The sequence below is a fragment of the Rhinichthys klamathensis genome, unplaced genomic scaffold (genome assembly GCF_029890125.1).
Source record: "Rhinichthys klamathensis goyatoka isolate OS25496 unplaced genomic scaffold, OSU_Roscu_1.1 h1tg000244l_1, whole genome shotgun sequence".
Taxonomy (NCBI): Eukaryota; Metazoa; Chordata; class Actinopteri; order Cypriniformes; family Leuciscidae; genus Rhinichthys; species Rhinichthys klamathensis.
In genome coordinates, this window is record NW_026606766.1 from 1,788,036 (window position 1) to 1,801,634 (window position 13,599).

At 36.8% G+C, this 13,599-nt stretch overlaps 1 protein-coding gene across 1 annotated transcript in view; it reads right to left on the bottom strand.

Annotated features, from left to right (window-relative positions):
* LOC130100552 (dynein regulatory complex subunit 2-like) overlaps positions 1 to 13,599 on the bottom strand; it is a 220,868-nt gene that overhangs the window by 64,549 nt on the left and 142,720 nt on the right. The window contains exon 7 of the mRNA XM_056266034.1: positions 7,697 to 7,733. Coding sequence (XP_056122009.1) covers positions 7,697 to 7,733 — 37 coding nt within the window. The remainder of the gene's footprint in view (positions 1 to 7,696; positions 7,734 to 13,599) is intronic.

A 13,599-nucleotide genomic window follows, 5' to 3' on the forward strand; every position in this document is an offset into this window, starting at 1 on the left:
AGAGAAATGTCGGGGGCCTGAGCTTGCGCTTGCGTATGTGCAATTGCGTATTGCCATAGATTAACGGATCTAAGATAGTTGATTCATCAAGGAGTCTGTGTACATCGGCATAAAGCTGCCTTAAGGAATGGTCTTTGGTTTCCACTGGATCCTCTTTCTTTATAACCTTCTTTGGAGGCATCGGCTTTTCCCCCTGGAATATGGCTTCCCTTGTTCCTCTTTCTTTAAAAGAATTTCGTCCCACTGGTTCGAGCCGCTTCTCATCTCTATAGGAATAGTACATTGATCAAGGACTCTTTTTAGATCGGCACGCGCCTGTTTTATGGTTTCCTCTGGTTCCTCCATCATTAAAGGAATTTCATCCCTCTGGTTCTTCTTTGGAAGCCAGCTGCGTGGCATCGGCTTTTTCCGATATTGCCTTGTCTGCAATAGAGATGTGATTTTTAAGTCAGCATCACACTATTGATCCATATTAAAATATTTAATGAGCAAGACAAAAGTACGGGAGAAGTAGTGCTGGTTCTGTGTGCCACTTACTATGTTCACTGGAAACTGATTCAATTTCTCTTTCAGCACTAGCCTTTCAGCTTCTAGCCTTTCACGGTCACTGTGAAACAGAGAAAGCAAGAGTGAGATTATCAAGAGGTCACTCAATCCATAAAATTATAATAGCCACTGATGATCATCACAGTAGCTTTATCGCTTTGTGTCATAAAGACATGTATTTTTATATCTTACCACGTATCCAAAGTCTGCTTTTTTCTGAGGCGTGGTTTGATGTAGTTTAAAGTTGGGTCAATTAACGATGGATAATAATCAGGGCGACTGAAACTATTATTTCCTGCCTTCAGCTCTCTTTCAGATACGCAACTTTCCTTCTGAGGTATATCATCGCTAAATAATAATAGGCGTGATTTGATGTCTTCTAAAGTTGGGTCAATTAAAGATGGATAATGATAAGGGCGACTTTCCTTTTGAGGTATATCATGCCAGAGGCATAAAACATTTTAATTGCTTCCAAAAAACACACTTTTCACAAGCTGTTTCTGCACAATATTCGCTGCTTAGCGCTTTTTTTTGAGCACATGGCGCTTTTGAGCGCGTCTCTCAGTGGCAGCGGGGGTCTGTAGAGTTGAAGAAGAAGACGCCACCGGAAGCTTTTGTTGCTGAAAACTCTCACCAGAGACCAAAACTTCATCCATGAACTGCTGCATATCCATAACCCTTTTCATCTGAGCTTTCACTGTTTGATGTTTCTCTTTGTTCTGCAAAAATAAAACCAACAACATATTATTATATGATGTTTTTTTCTCCAACTGCTAACATCCTTTTGTCCAATCTGTAGTCACATTTTCAAAACTCTAAACTCTGTCTGGCCGCCTTGGTCAGTGTGCTCCCTTACCTCTGCTCCATTGGTGATCATTAAAGACTTCTATCAAAAACATTTGAAGAAAAAAATCTTTATTCTTCCAAACTTTTGATAAGTAGTATAGTGTACACATGTAAACTCCTACATACATTTGTATATTTGTGTAATCTGTATTTTTGTAATCCGTGATTTATTTATATTTGAATTGCACTGCATATTTTAGGTTAATGCAATAATTATGATTTTGTAAACCAAGACATTTACTCTATTATATTTTTAAAAAATATTCTCTTTTTCTTCTTTTTTGTATTTTACCTTTGCTTGACTTAACTTGTTGACTAATTCTAGTTTTTACTAAACCCATGAATACGGCACTATGACAAATTGTGATGTTCCTCATTTGTAAGTCATTTTGGATAACAGCATCTGCCAAATGAATAAATAGAAACATAATCAAATCAGTACCTGCTGTTTAATTTGATGGACATTAACCTCGTAGTCACGTCTCGCCTCATTGTCTATATCAGCGTAGTGCTTTTCCATGTGAAACATTCCATTCTCCCAATCCACACTCTCCTGCTGGTGCTGTGAAAGAATCTGCTCCCTGGAATTGAAAAGAAATAACATACAGATGATGCTACATCGGCTCAATCCTTCGCAGTGCATTTTCATGTCCCCATATAGATCTTTTTGTTTAGAATATTATACCATTTTTTGTGTGAAATCCTGGTCATGACATCACTTTTGGTGGGAAAACATCATTGTTATTAATGCTCTTGTGAATTAAGCAGTGTTGGTATTAGTTGGAGTTTCTTGTATTAAATTTCATAAATCCTCATGATAATATCAATATTTCAATAGATAATCAGAAAAATATACAAATTCAACAACAACATTGAAATGAACTTCAAGCTGACACCCTCGAGTTTACTTCTTTTTTAGAGCTGGGTTCAATCCTGTTGTTAACCTTGTGGTTAAAGTTTATTATGATAGTCCACTTTAGACATTCTACTATCTCTAATTAATTTGCACTACATTTCAAATAACTCTCTCTCATAGACTATTAGGGTTAGTACAATATGTTAACATGTACTTGCAAAGTTACTCTAACTGCGTCTAACTATGGTTGCAGTCAACTTGCTCTCGAATGTTGAACATTCACAGACTGGTTTTGACCGTTCCAGTATGGCGGACGGCTTACGTATAGTGGCCCACTGAAATGGCCGCTAATGGGGCATTTATGTATATCTGTGAAGCAGACAGTCTACTCTAATGACTGCTAGTTGACATAGTTGCAAAGATACTTACATTTATAGTATATAGAATGTTTAAAGCGGACTATTAAAATAAAAGTGTTACCTAACCTTCTTGTCATTGCAAAAAAAATCAAATGTGGTTTTCAAAAATCCATGGATACAAGTTGGGGTGGTCCCCCTAGTGGCAGTTATCCATAAAATCCAAATTGGCCCCCGCCGAAAAGAGAAAAGGTTATATCTCAGCTTCCTTTAGTCTTAAATTGTTGTATAATGTATTTTTTTCTACTTTGTTTGATACAAGGAATCCAATTCTGATATATTCTTCTTATTTTAAGTCCATTTCCTTGTTAAATCTATTATCATAGTCATATTTAGCGCAAATAAACTGTCAATATCTCGGAAAAAGTCACATTGAAATATTATTCCGGCCTCTAGACCCATATTTTTACCTCCAATGTATGCTTTTCTTTGTTGATTGGACAGGTCACTATCACTATAGTGTCAAAAATCACATGTTGTGACCAAAAGGACCATTGTTGAGGCTTTAAATGAACACAAATTCAGAACTATGCCACAGTGAAAAGTTATATTAGGCTTTTCACCATGTTAAGGATCAATATTACATTTTGATCAGTCAAATAACACAAAAATACAATACATACTTAAACATCATGTATTTATAAAAAAAAATCACTCTTCATCATTATTAGTACAGCCTCCCTCACCCTTGCACAAGCACTGCCCCTCTTCCATGCGTTCAAAGGATGTGACGTTGTATCAGCAATGTATGGAATTGGCAAAAAAACTGCATGGGATGCGTGGGCAGCTTACCCAGAAGCCCCCGACACCCTCATTGTGATCACCCAAGACCCAACCAGCCTCACACTGGAATTAGTGCAAATGCGAGTTCTCGAACGCTGGACTGTACTCATGTACACTCTGAAGGGTTGGTCAAAATCCCTTGCCTCTTCAAATACATCTATAATCATATATCCTTTTGAATGCTTATATACTTCCTTTATAAAAATCAATAATCAAATATATTCATTATCACATAATCATTTTTATATTCTTTGTGCTTGTGAAATTATATTTTCTTAAATGCATGTGGTGTAAGTATTAGTAACCAGTTTCTTTTAGGTGCATTTCAATCTTACTTTGAGATTGCACGCAGGACACGAAGGCCACGTAACCCACAAGGCCGTTTGTCTCTTTCTCTGGGATCAGTAGAGGGTCCTAAAGGCAGCGTGGACACATATGATTCTTCCTTGGACATATGGTCAAGCTATATTGAGCGTTACTATCGACCTTTAATTGTTGTATTAAAATGTATTCTTTCCAGTATATTTCCTTCCTTGGGAGTAAATGCCAGTGATCTGTTTTTCTCCCAAACGAGTGAATGTTTTAGCATTATGTTTTGGTATACTTAACTGATAATAAGGAGCTCAGACTCTCTTCAGCCTTGATGGGAGCTGTTATTTGCTAGTGTCTGTTATTTGTGTGTGTGTGTGTGTGTGCGTATGACATTCTATGTAGGTTCTGGACGTTCGGACCAGACACCCCGGCGCCCTTCTCTAACCTGCGAGGCCACCACAGACCTAAATCTAATGAGTGGACGACAACTATCTTTTGACTAATGGCGATAGGCACCCCTATCTCCTCACATGTGTTAAATTGCTTAGGCTTTCATGTTTCTTAGCCAATGAGAATCATTCAACCTGAAGTAATGACGTAGCTTAGACCTTGGAAATGGTATAACTGCTGTGATCTTTGTAACTGTAAGGGGGGCGGCCTACGAACTCCTGTGTGAGTCTTGAAGCTGACTTCTGCTGATGAAACTGCAACCTATCTTCAGTAAAACTTTTCTTTAATTTTTTATAATTCTGACTCCGGGTCTTCATTCTTCATATCTGGTTCTGGGTCTTTGACTGTATACCCCTAACAGTGCAAATCGTCATTCACGTATGAATCGCCTTGGGTGTGTGTGTGTGAACTAACCACGAGCAACACATTTGTTACTGTATAATACAACTGAACTGTTAATTGTTTATTCATGTTATGTCACAGTCAGTGCATTAACTATGATAACAAATACAACTTTTGATTTTAATGTTTTAGTAAATGCTGAAATTAATATTAACTAAGATTAATAAATGCTGTAGAAGTGCAGTTCTTTATTAGCTAATGTTAACTAATTTAACTAATGAAACCTTATTGTAAAGTGTTACTGATTCATGATAGCTAACACTGTCTTTCATACATATAATACATGCATTAAATTTACAACATCAACAAAACTAAAAATAAATTACCTTCTTTATTCTCACTGTTTTGTTTGGTAAAGTAAATAATATTAAGTAATATTATCATCATCATTTCCCTATTCTCATTTGATGTGTTATGCATTCTAATAATTGTATCAACATATTTTCTTAGAATGCCAAAGAAAGAAATAATAAAATAAAATAAAAAAATCAAGGAACTCTCTGATGCAGGCAAAGGAAGCATCCCTCTCACAAGTTGGCTGAAAAGAGAGAATAAAATGCAGGTACTGTTAAATTAAATTAAATAAAAATGTAGTGCCCTTTTTGGTCCCTGCGCCCCTGAGGAGGTCTGTGCACACCACTGATTAGGAGTGAATATCCAAATCAGTGAGTTTTGTCTTTATTTGTTGATTAAAAATGAACTACTGTTGCTTTCATTGTGTAATTGCCTCAGTATGTGTGATGCAAATAACACTGCCCTTATGACCCAGCTAACTTGGCTAACGTTCTGGCGAGGTTCTCTCCAAGTTATGGACAAACGTTCTTCCAGTCACGCAAATAGAGCGTTCGTTCAGAGTTATGTGGGCTTTAATAACGTTCTCACAATGTTAGCACAAAAAAAGTTATACCAGTAATTGTTCATGGAAGGTTTTTTTTCTGAAACATTTAGACGTTTGACTAACGTGTTTTATGTTAATACTTGTTTCAGAATGTTCCCTTAACTTTATTATAACCAAGACAATTTTCAGAAATAACGTTTTCATAACTTAATAGGAATGTTAGCAAAACATATTTTTGTTAGCTAGGTACATTAGTGTGTGTCTCAGAAGTGAATCGTACATGCATCATTCTCAAGGAATGCATGGACTGACACAAATGTTTACCTTGAGTCCAATTCAAGTCGCTTTTTAAAATGATCGAGATAATGTCGAGATAATGGGATACTTCATGTCTTGCAGGTGAAAGGTCTTTCTGCTGGCCAAAATTAAATCAAGTACTAAGCACTACATACTGCCTCTCAAAACGTAGGGTAATTCTGACTTTCTCTGCTCTTGAAAGAGTGTTCTCCTCCAGGTGACCAGTCCAGCATTATCAGCAAGCAGCGGAGAGGAAGGGTTAAAGCTTAAAGGTCAAACAGCTTTAAAAGGTTGGGAGATTTTCAAGAGTCAGCCGATCTTACAGCATTGTCTTCAACCGTTTGGAAAGGATAGACTGTGCTGAGCATTTTATATTGAACAACATTGCTGTTGTGTAAAGAGGTCTGTGTTTGAGTGTGTGTGTGTGTTCCCAGCATGCATTGCGACATGCATAAATGATACAGGTAATGTTGAGGTTGAGGATTTGTTTCTCACTAAAAAAACAGCCTACAACAGTTTTGCAAGTTGGCTAAATAACAAATTACTGACGACATTTTGAGATTAAAAAAAAACTATTCATGTTGCCTTGATTTTTATTATTACAGTGCAAAATAAAACATTTCAGTATTTTGATGCGTTTCTTTGGCCAGAAGATTCCATAATAATATTATGCATTAGTTAACACGTTCCATAAAACATAGCTTCATGTTATTTGTTGCCCTGTTTTGTACTAGATTAATACAGCATGTCTTTATTAAAGACATCACGCATCAGTGTTTGAGGTTTGCTATGCATCCATGAGTGATAGAGCTTATAGTTATAGCTGAGCTTATTTGTTATTAAATGACAAGATGCAAAATGTCTTCAAATAATTCAAAATGTAGTCTATTTTCAACTTCACCTTTCATTCTAAAATGCATCGACCTGTTTTCCAGATGTATAAAGGACAATCTTCAATGATTTGGCGACATCTTGAGGTGATGAAACAGCATCGGTCAACACATTTACATAATTGCACCAGTTAATATAAAGTCGTAAGAAAAGGCTGTGGGATTTGAAGAAGTGTCTTAAAATCCTAAATTTAATAAAAAAAATTACTGAGATCATTGCATTAAACAGATTCACCGACTGCATGGCAGAGGCATAAAACATTTTAATTGCTTCCAAAAAACACACGTTTTCACAAGCTGTTTCTGTACAATATTCGCTGCTTAGCGCTTTTTTTTGAGCACATGGCGCTTTTGAGCGCGTCTCTCAGTGTCAGCGGGGGTCTGTAGAGTTGAAGAAGAAGACGCAACCGGAAGCTTTTGATGCTGAAAACTCTCCCCAGAGACCGAAAGTTCATCCATGTACTGCTGCAGATTGATCTTCAGTTGTTCATTCTCCTGTAACAGAAGCCCTTTCTCTCGCTTCAGACACAAACTGTCAAGCTGAACCTTGTTGTAACGTTGCCAAAACTTCCCAAGAGGAGAATAGTCATGTATTAGCTGTGGACAGAGGATAGGACAAGGGGAGAAAAGTCAAAAGACAACACAAATGATATACTGAATTTAACAGATGACTAGAATAATGCAAAAGAACTGCTAGTACACATCAAATTAAAGTAATGAATCTGCATGAAAAATCTGAAATGACTTCCCCCAAAGCGACATATATCCGAGTGAAACAGGATATCCATTGAGAAAATAAAGATCTGGAATTAACTGGATTGTAAAAAGCGGCCACTCCATGTGAAAATGATGGCAGATTTAAAAGCAAGTTTACAGTGGTTTGTGGGATTGTGATGGAGTGTGATTTGAATAAACCTGAGGGAGTCTGACCTGCAACTTCTGAATCTCCTTTTTATGTGCGTCAATCTCATTTTCACTCTGTTTATTCTTGAGATCCAGAGACTCACATGCTTTAGACAAGGTTTCGATGTACTCTTTCTGTTTGTGTAAATCCTTCAGCTCTCGCCACAGTTTATCCACTTCTCCTTTCTTCTCGGCTTTCTTAGACATGTTTGCTGACTGTGGATCACAGATTCAAAAGTCCTCAAAAGAGAAGATGTATTTTATTACACAAAATCAGAACTGGCTTGTCAAGACAGACAGATAGATAGATAGATAGATAGATAGATAGATAGATAGATAGATAGATAGATAGATAGATAGATAGATAGATAGATAGATAGATAGATAGATAGATAGATAGATAGATAGATAGATAGATAGATAGATAGATAGACAGACTCTGGGCTTCTTCGTTTAGGGGTTACACTTAGCTTCCTCCCGGTCAAAAAAGACAGAAGTCTTAAAATGTAATACCCCCCCCCCCCCCCCCCCCCCCCCCCTTCAGGAAAACCAATTAAATATAATCTTGTTCAATAATATTTTTTTTTATTATTATTATGAATTTTTAAAGATTTTTATGATACTTTGCATTAATTATATAATTTTTATGAGCTATTTTTTCCATTAGAATTAATATAATATTTTTCTATTATATAAAAAAAAAAAAATTCAATAAATGCAGCATTTCACATCAAAATAGAGTGCAGGCTGCAGGCAAAAAAAAAAAAAAAAAATTCAAGTGAGAAGAGCGCCATCCAGTGGCTTTAAAAATATATAAAAGTGTGAAATGTCCTGTAACGCCTGTAGCTGCCTATATAAATACATAGAAAGGCTTTTTGATTCCTATTGTTGTTTTAGACATGATTTCTCTCTCTTATTCGTTTTTTTATTTTTATTTAGATATATATTTAGATATTCTAAAATACTTTTTTAGAATAGTATTAGGTTTTGCATTATGATTACAATCAAACAATAACATTTGGTTAGAAAGGGAACACAATGCAAAGATTTTTGTTACTCAGTATTTGATAAAGCTGTACACTTTTTTTCTGCACAGTGGCTGATCTGTAGTTTGTACCACCAAAAGTTTCTCTGAGTTTTCCTATTTTTTCGTATTTCCCAATAGTTTCCTATGGTCGGTCATTTTTGACCGGGAGGAAGCTAACGTTAAGTGTGACTATTTTTTTACGACCCTTTAACATATCCGAATCATCTCCTTGATTATTTTGTGTGTTCACATAGGTAATCTACAACCAAAGTCACCAAGTTTCATCCCCCTCCGATGAAGCAAAAAAAATGAAACATTTCAAAACGTAACAGTTTTCGGTCATTTTTGACCGAAGAAGCCCAGAGGGTTAAACTTTTTCCGTGCAGTAAGCTGTAGAAATTGAAAAAGATACACAAAACGTGTCCATTTCTAATATTTACAATTGTGGTTGGTAAAAATAATAATATTTTAGCGCTACTAGCATTATTTCCCATCGTCTTACCTTGTGATGTCCGCCTGTGAAACGTTTCTGTTGACCGTTTCCTAGCAACCACCAACATATTTCCAGCGGTGCGCGCGTATCTTTCAAATCACTAAAATAACAGTTGATGTCGTTCTGACACTAGATAAAAAGTCAAACGATTCCAAATGTATCCCCCCCCCCCCCCCCCCCCTCCCCCCTCAATATCATATAGGCCTATTATTGTCCAATAATATTTTTTTTTTTCAGGCAAAATCAATATCATATAGGCCTATTATTGTCCAATAATATTTTTTTCTGGCAAAAATCAATATCATATAGGCCTATTATTGTCCAATAATATTTTTTCCCCCGGCAAAATCAATGTCATATTAGGCCTATTATTGTCCAATAATATTTGTATATTTTACCACCTTGATGTTTAAATAGGTAACTGTTTATAACTGTTTACTTATTTAAAGTCAAGAGTTTTGTTTGATTATCATTACAACATAAATTTGCTACATTCCAGTAGAACCGCAGCCGCTGCACAAACGACAAAAACTGATGAAGGAAGATTGTCAGCCGATTGCATCAGAAAATGAAAATGAAGAAGCTCGTCTTTAGTCTGCTAAATTATTGTGTAATGTCAAAGAACACTAAAATTACTTAAGTTTGAAACCAAGATCGAACATTTCAAGGTTTAAATAGTGTCGGGACAGTTTTTTTTTATCTAAAACAGGGTTGCATCGGGTTTAGAGTTTATTTCTTTTGCGATGCTAAATAAGAAACAATAGGCTAATCTTATTCTTGCGACATTTTAAATTTGTATTGCCAAAGAAATTACAGCTAAATTAAACAATTAAAACAGTACAAAACGAAAATTGTCCAAAGAAACATATTAAATTAAAAACATGCGTTTTTCTTTGCCTCTCTCGCGCTGGATCTCTTTTTAACAAGTTTGTTTAGTCTCCCTCCCTGCGCGCGCCAGGTCTCTCTCGAAATTAAACATTTCAGGGTAAAAACACATCATACAGCTGATAATACTGTATATGTCGCTGCGTGTCAGCCATTCAAATCACGAAATAATTATTTAGCCTTTAATTGTTGCTTCAAAGACACAGCATGCCTTGTTGAATTAACCTTACATTCATACTTTCTGATATCATCTCATTAAATCCTGTGGTTTTGTAACATAGAAACCTGCATTTTCTGTAAAGCTGCCTTGAAATTATATGTATTGTGTAAAGGGTTATACAAATGAATGTTTAAAATTAAATTGAATTGACTTGAAAGTGCCATTGCATGGTTTATGGACCCAATCTGACAATACAGAAGAGCTATCACATTGTTGGCCCATTTGGTTTCATGATGATTTATACCCTGCATCTGTGCTTGAATATAATCATGCACAATTTCAAATATTTTTACTGTATAACTTTGAAATCATGGACCCATGAAGTTGACATAGTACAGTTAGAAGAGCCTTGCATTGTTGGCTCAACTGGGGGCTCTATATCTCAGCTGTGTTTGAGGGAGCGTTAAAGGTGCACTGGGGCCTTTATACCCATTGTGCTTGCCTGTCACCCTGCACAAGATTAGACTTTTTTTTACTGTTGCATTTTGAAGCTATGCACCCATGAAGTTGACAGATGTCAACTATGCAGTGATAGGAGAAGTTGCAGTTTTGATTTCAATTGCATTTTCTGCCCATTACGCGGCGCTGTTTCTCGGCCGCCTCAGAGGGTGCGTTAAAGTGGACATGAGTACATTATAGTAGAGCTACTCCTCGAACGAAACCCAAAATTTGAGCAATTATTACTGTGGAATCTTGTTTTTATGAAGCTTTGAACTTTGCACTTTACACAATGCACAATGAGCCGCCTATTGCATTTTCTGGCCATTTCGCGGCGCTGTTTCTCGGCCGCCTCAGAGGGTGCGTTAAATTGGACATTGTCCCATAATATGACAGCTGTTCCTCTAATGAAATCCAAATTTTGAGCAGTTTTTACTGTATAATTTTTTTAAATAAATTTTGCATTTTACATAGTGCTCAATAAGCCGCCCAATGCATTTTCTGGCCATTTCGCAGCGCTGTTTCACGGCCGCCTCAGAGGGTGCGTTAAATTGGACATTGTCCCTTTATAGTAGAGCTATTCCTCTAATGAAATCCACATTTTGAGCAGTTTTTATCCCGCTTCTGGTATTTTTGTGGTTTTGACGAAGACATTTTCCTCTCAGTAACATAAAAACATAAAATTAACTTGCTAGGGTAGCAGATAAGTTCATGGTAATTCGCAACAAACCTCCGTATTCTGTTTAACACACATGTGTCAATTACAAGGCCGGCGGGCCAAACACGGCCCGCCGGTCCGTTACTTAGAGCGTAAATGGAAACAAGCGAATTTAGAGGTCTTTAGAATCGCGTGGAAAGACAGTGTGTCACGTTATAAAAAGGCTCTAAAAGCAGCCCTAATTATGGCCCCTCAAGAACAACTACAAAAACTACACTGGTGTTCAGGGACAGGCATTAAGCTGGTTCAGATCGTACTTATCAGACCGTTACCATTTTGTCTGTTTAAATGGGGAAAAATCAAAGATAACGTCAGTAGACTATGGAGTGCCGCAAGGATCGGTGTTAGGCCCTCTGCTATTCTCAATATATATGCTGCCACTTGGCAATATTATAAGAAAACATGGAATTAATTTCCACTGCTATGCTGATGACACTCAATTACATATTTCATCACGACAGATGAAAACACTAACTTATCTAAATTGACAGAGTGTCTTAAAGATATAAAATGCTGGATGACGTGTAATTTCCTGCTATTAAATCCAGATAAAACTGAGGTATTACTTATTGGTCCAAAAAACTACCCACAAAATCTCTTACAATACAACTTCAATTTAGAAGGATGTCCTGTTACTTTATCCACTACAGTAAAAGACCTGGGTGTTATACTAGACCACAACTTGTCTTTCGAAAATCATATTTCATATGTTACAAGAACTACATTTTTCCACCTTAGAAACATTGCTAAATTACGTAACATGCTATCTGTTTCTGATGCAGAAAAGTTAGTTCATGCATTCATGACCTCGAGACTAGATTACTGTAATGCTTTATTAGCTGGTTGTCCTGCATCTTCAATAAACAAGCTACAGTTAGTGCAAAATGCAGCCGCTTGAGTTCTTACTAGGTCAAGAAAATATGATCATATAACACCAATTTTATCATCTCTACACTGGTTACCTATCAAGTTCCGTATCAATTACAAAGTACTATTACTGACCTATAAAGCCCTAAATGGTTTAGCTCCTGTGTATTTAATGGACCTTCTATCGCCCTACAATCCATCGCATTCTTTAAGATCCCTAAATTCGAGGCTTCTGGTCATTCCTAGGATATCTAAGTCCACTAAAGGAGGGAGGGCGTTCTCATATTTAGTTCCTAAACTCTGGAATAGCCTTCCTGATACTGTTCGTGGCTCAGACTCGCTCTCCCAGTTCAAAAGACGCATCTCTTCAGCCAAGCATTCATATAATGCTTACCTTTTATACCACTGTTGAATCAGATCGAATGCATTAATATTATGAACAGCAGCTACGCTAATTATTTCCCATCTGCTTTTCTGCTGTTATCTCAGGACGCTAGTCCCGAGGTAAATAGCGTTCGTCAGCTCCAGTTTGTATCCAGCCTCTCACGGAGACTTCAGATGCCCCAACGCCTGCGATGAGACGACTCGACGCCTGTGAAGAGACGACTCAACGCCGGCGATATGTTATGCCCTAAATTAATACATGATGATTAACTGTATTTTTCTATGTACATTTCTGAAATGCACTTTCTGTAAAGCTGCTTTGAAACAATATATATTGTGAAAAGCGCTATACAAATAAATTTGAATTGAATTGAATTAGTGCTGCACGGATCACAATCCGCGGGTCGAGCGGGCCGAGTAATAAAAACATTCTATTCAATCGAGGGTGGATGACAGCTAATTGAGTGTAATAAAGACACTAGTGATGTTACGTATGACACTGAAGCTTTGATGCGCGTATCACAGATGCGACACAATTTCTAGTGAAGCCCCGTATCGGGGTGTGTATTGGTTTCCCCAGAGTCACGTGATCGATGACAAACGAAGCCTCACTTTCTGTCCAATCACGTGCGTGTTTCGCTTTGGGTGTCAGAAGGCTCGAACTCCAGATCTCATTTAATGAGTCATTGTCGGCTCAGTCTGGTTGATGGGTGTTTCAGGAGAGTGCTGTACTTTGAAAGTTAATAAATATAATACATTAAATAACCAAAATTTATTTTTCACTACTTAGGCTATACTTTTGTCTTTTTGTTTTTGTAATATCTTTGCACTTTTGGTGATTTTAGGTAATTTGGTGTTGGTATTTGGGATTAGGGTGGGCTTAGGGGAGAGGGGATAGGGTGTTGGTGTTTGGTGAAGGGTTTGTATTTAGAGCAATGGCAACAGCCAAAAAAAGGAAGACTTCCCCTATCTGGGAATATTTTGAGCTTATAGCTTCCAATGTGTGTATGCATATATATATATATATA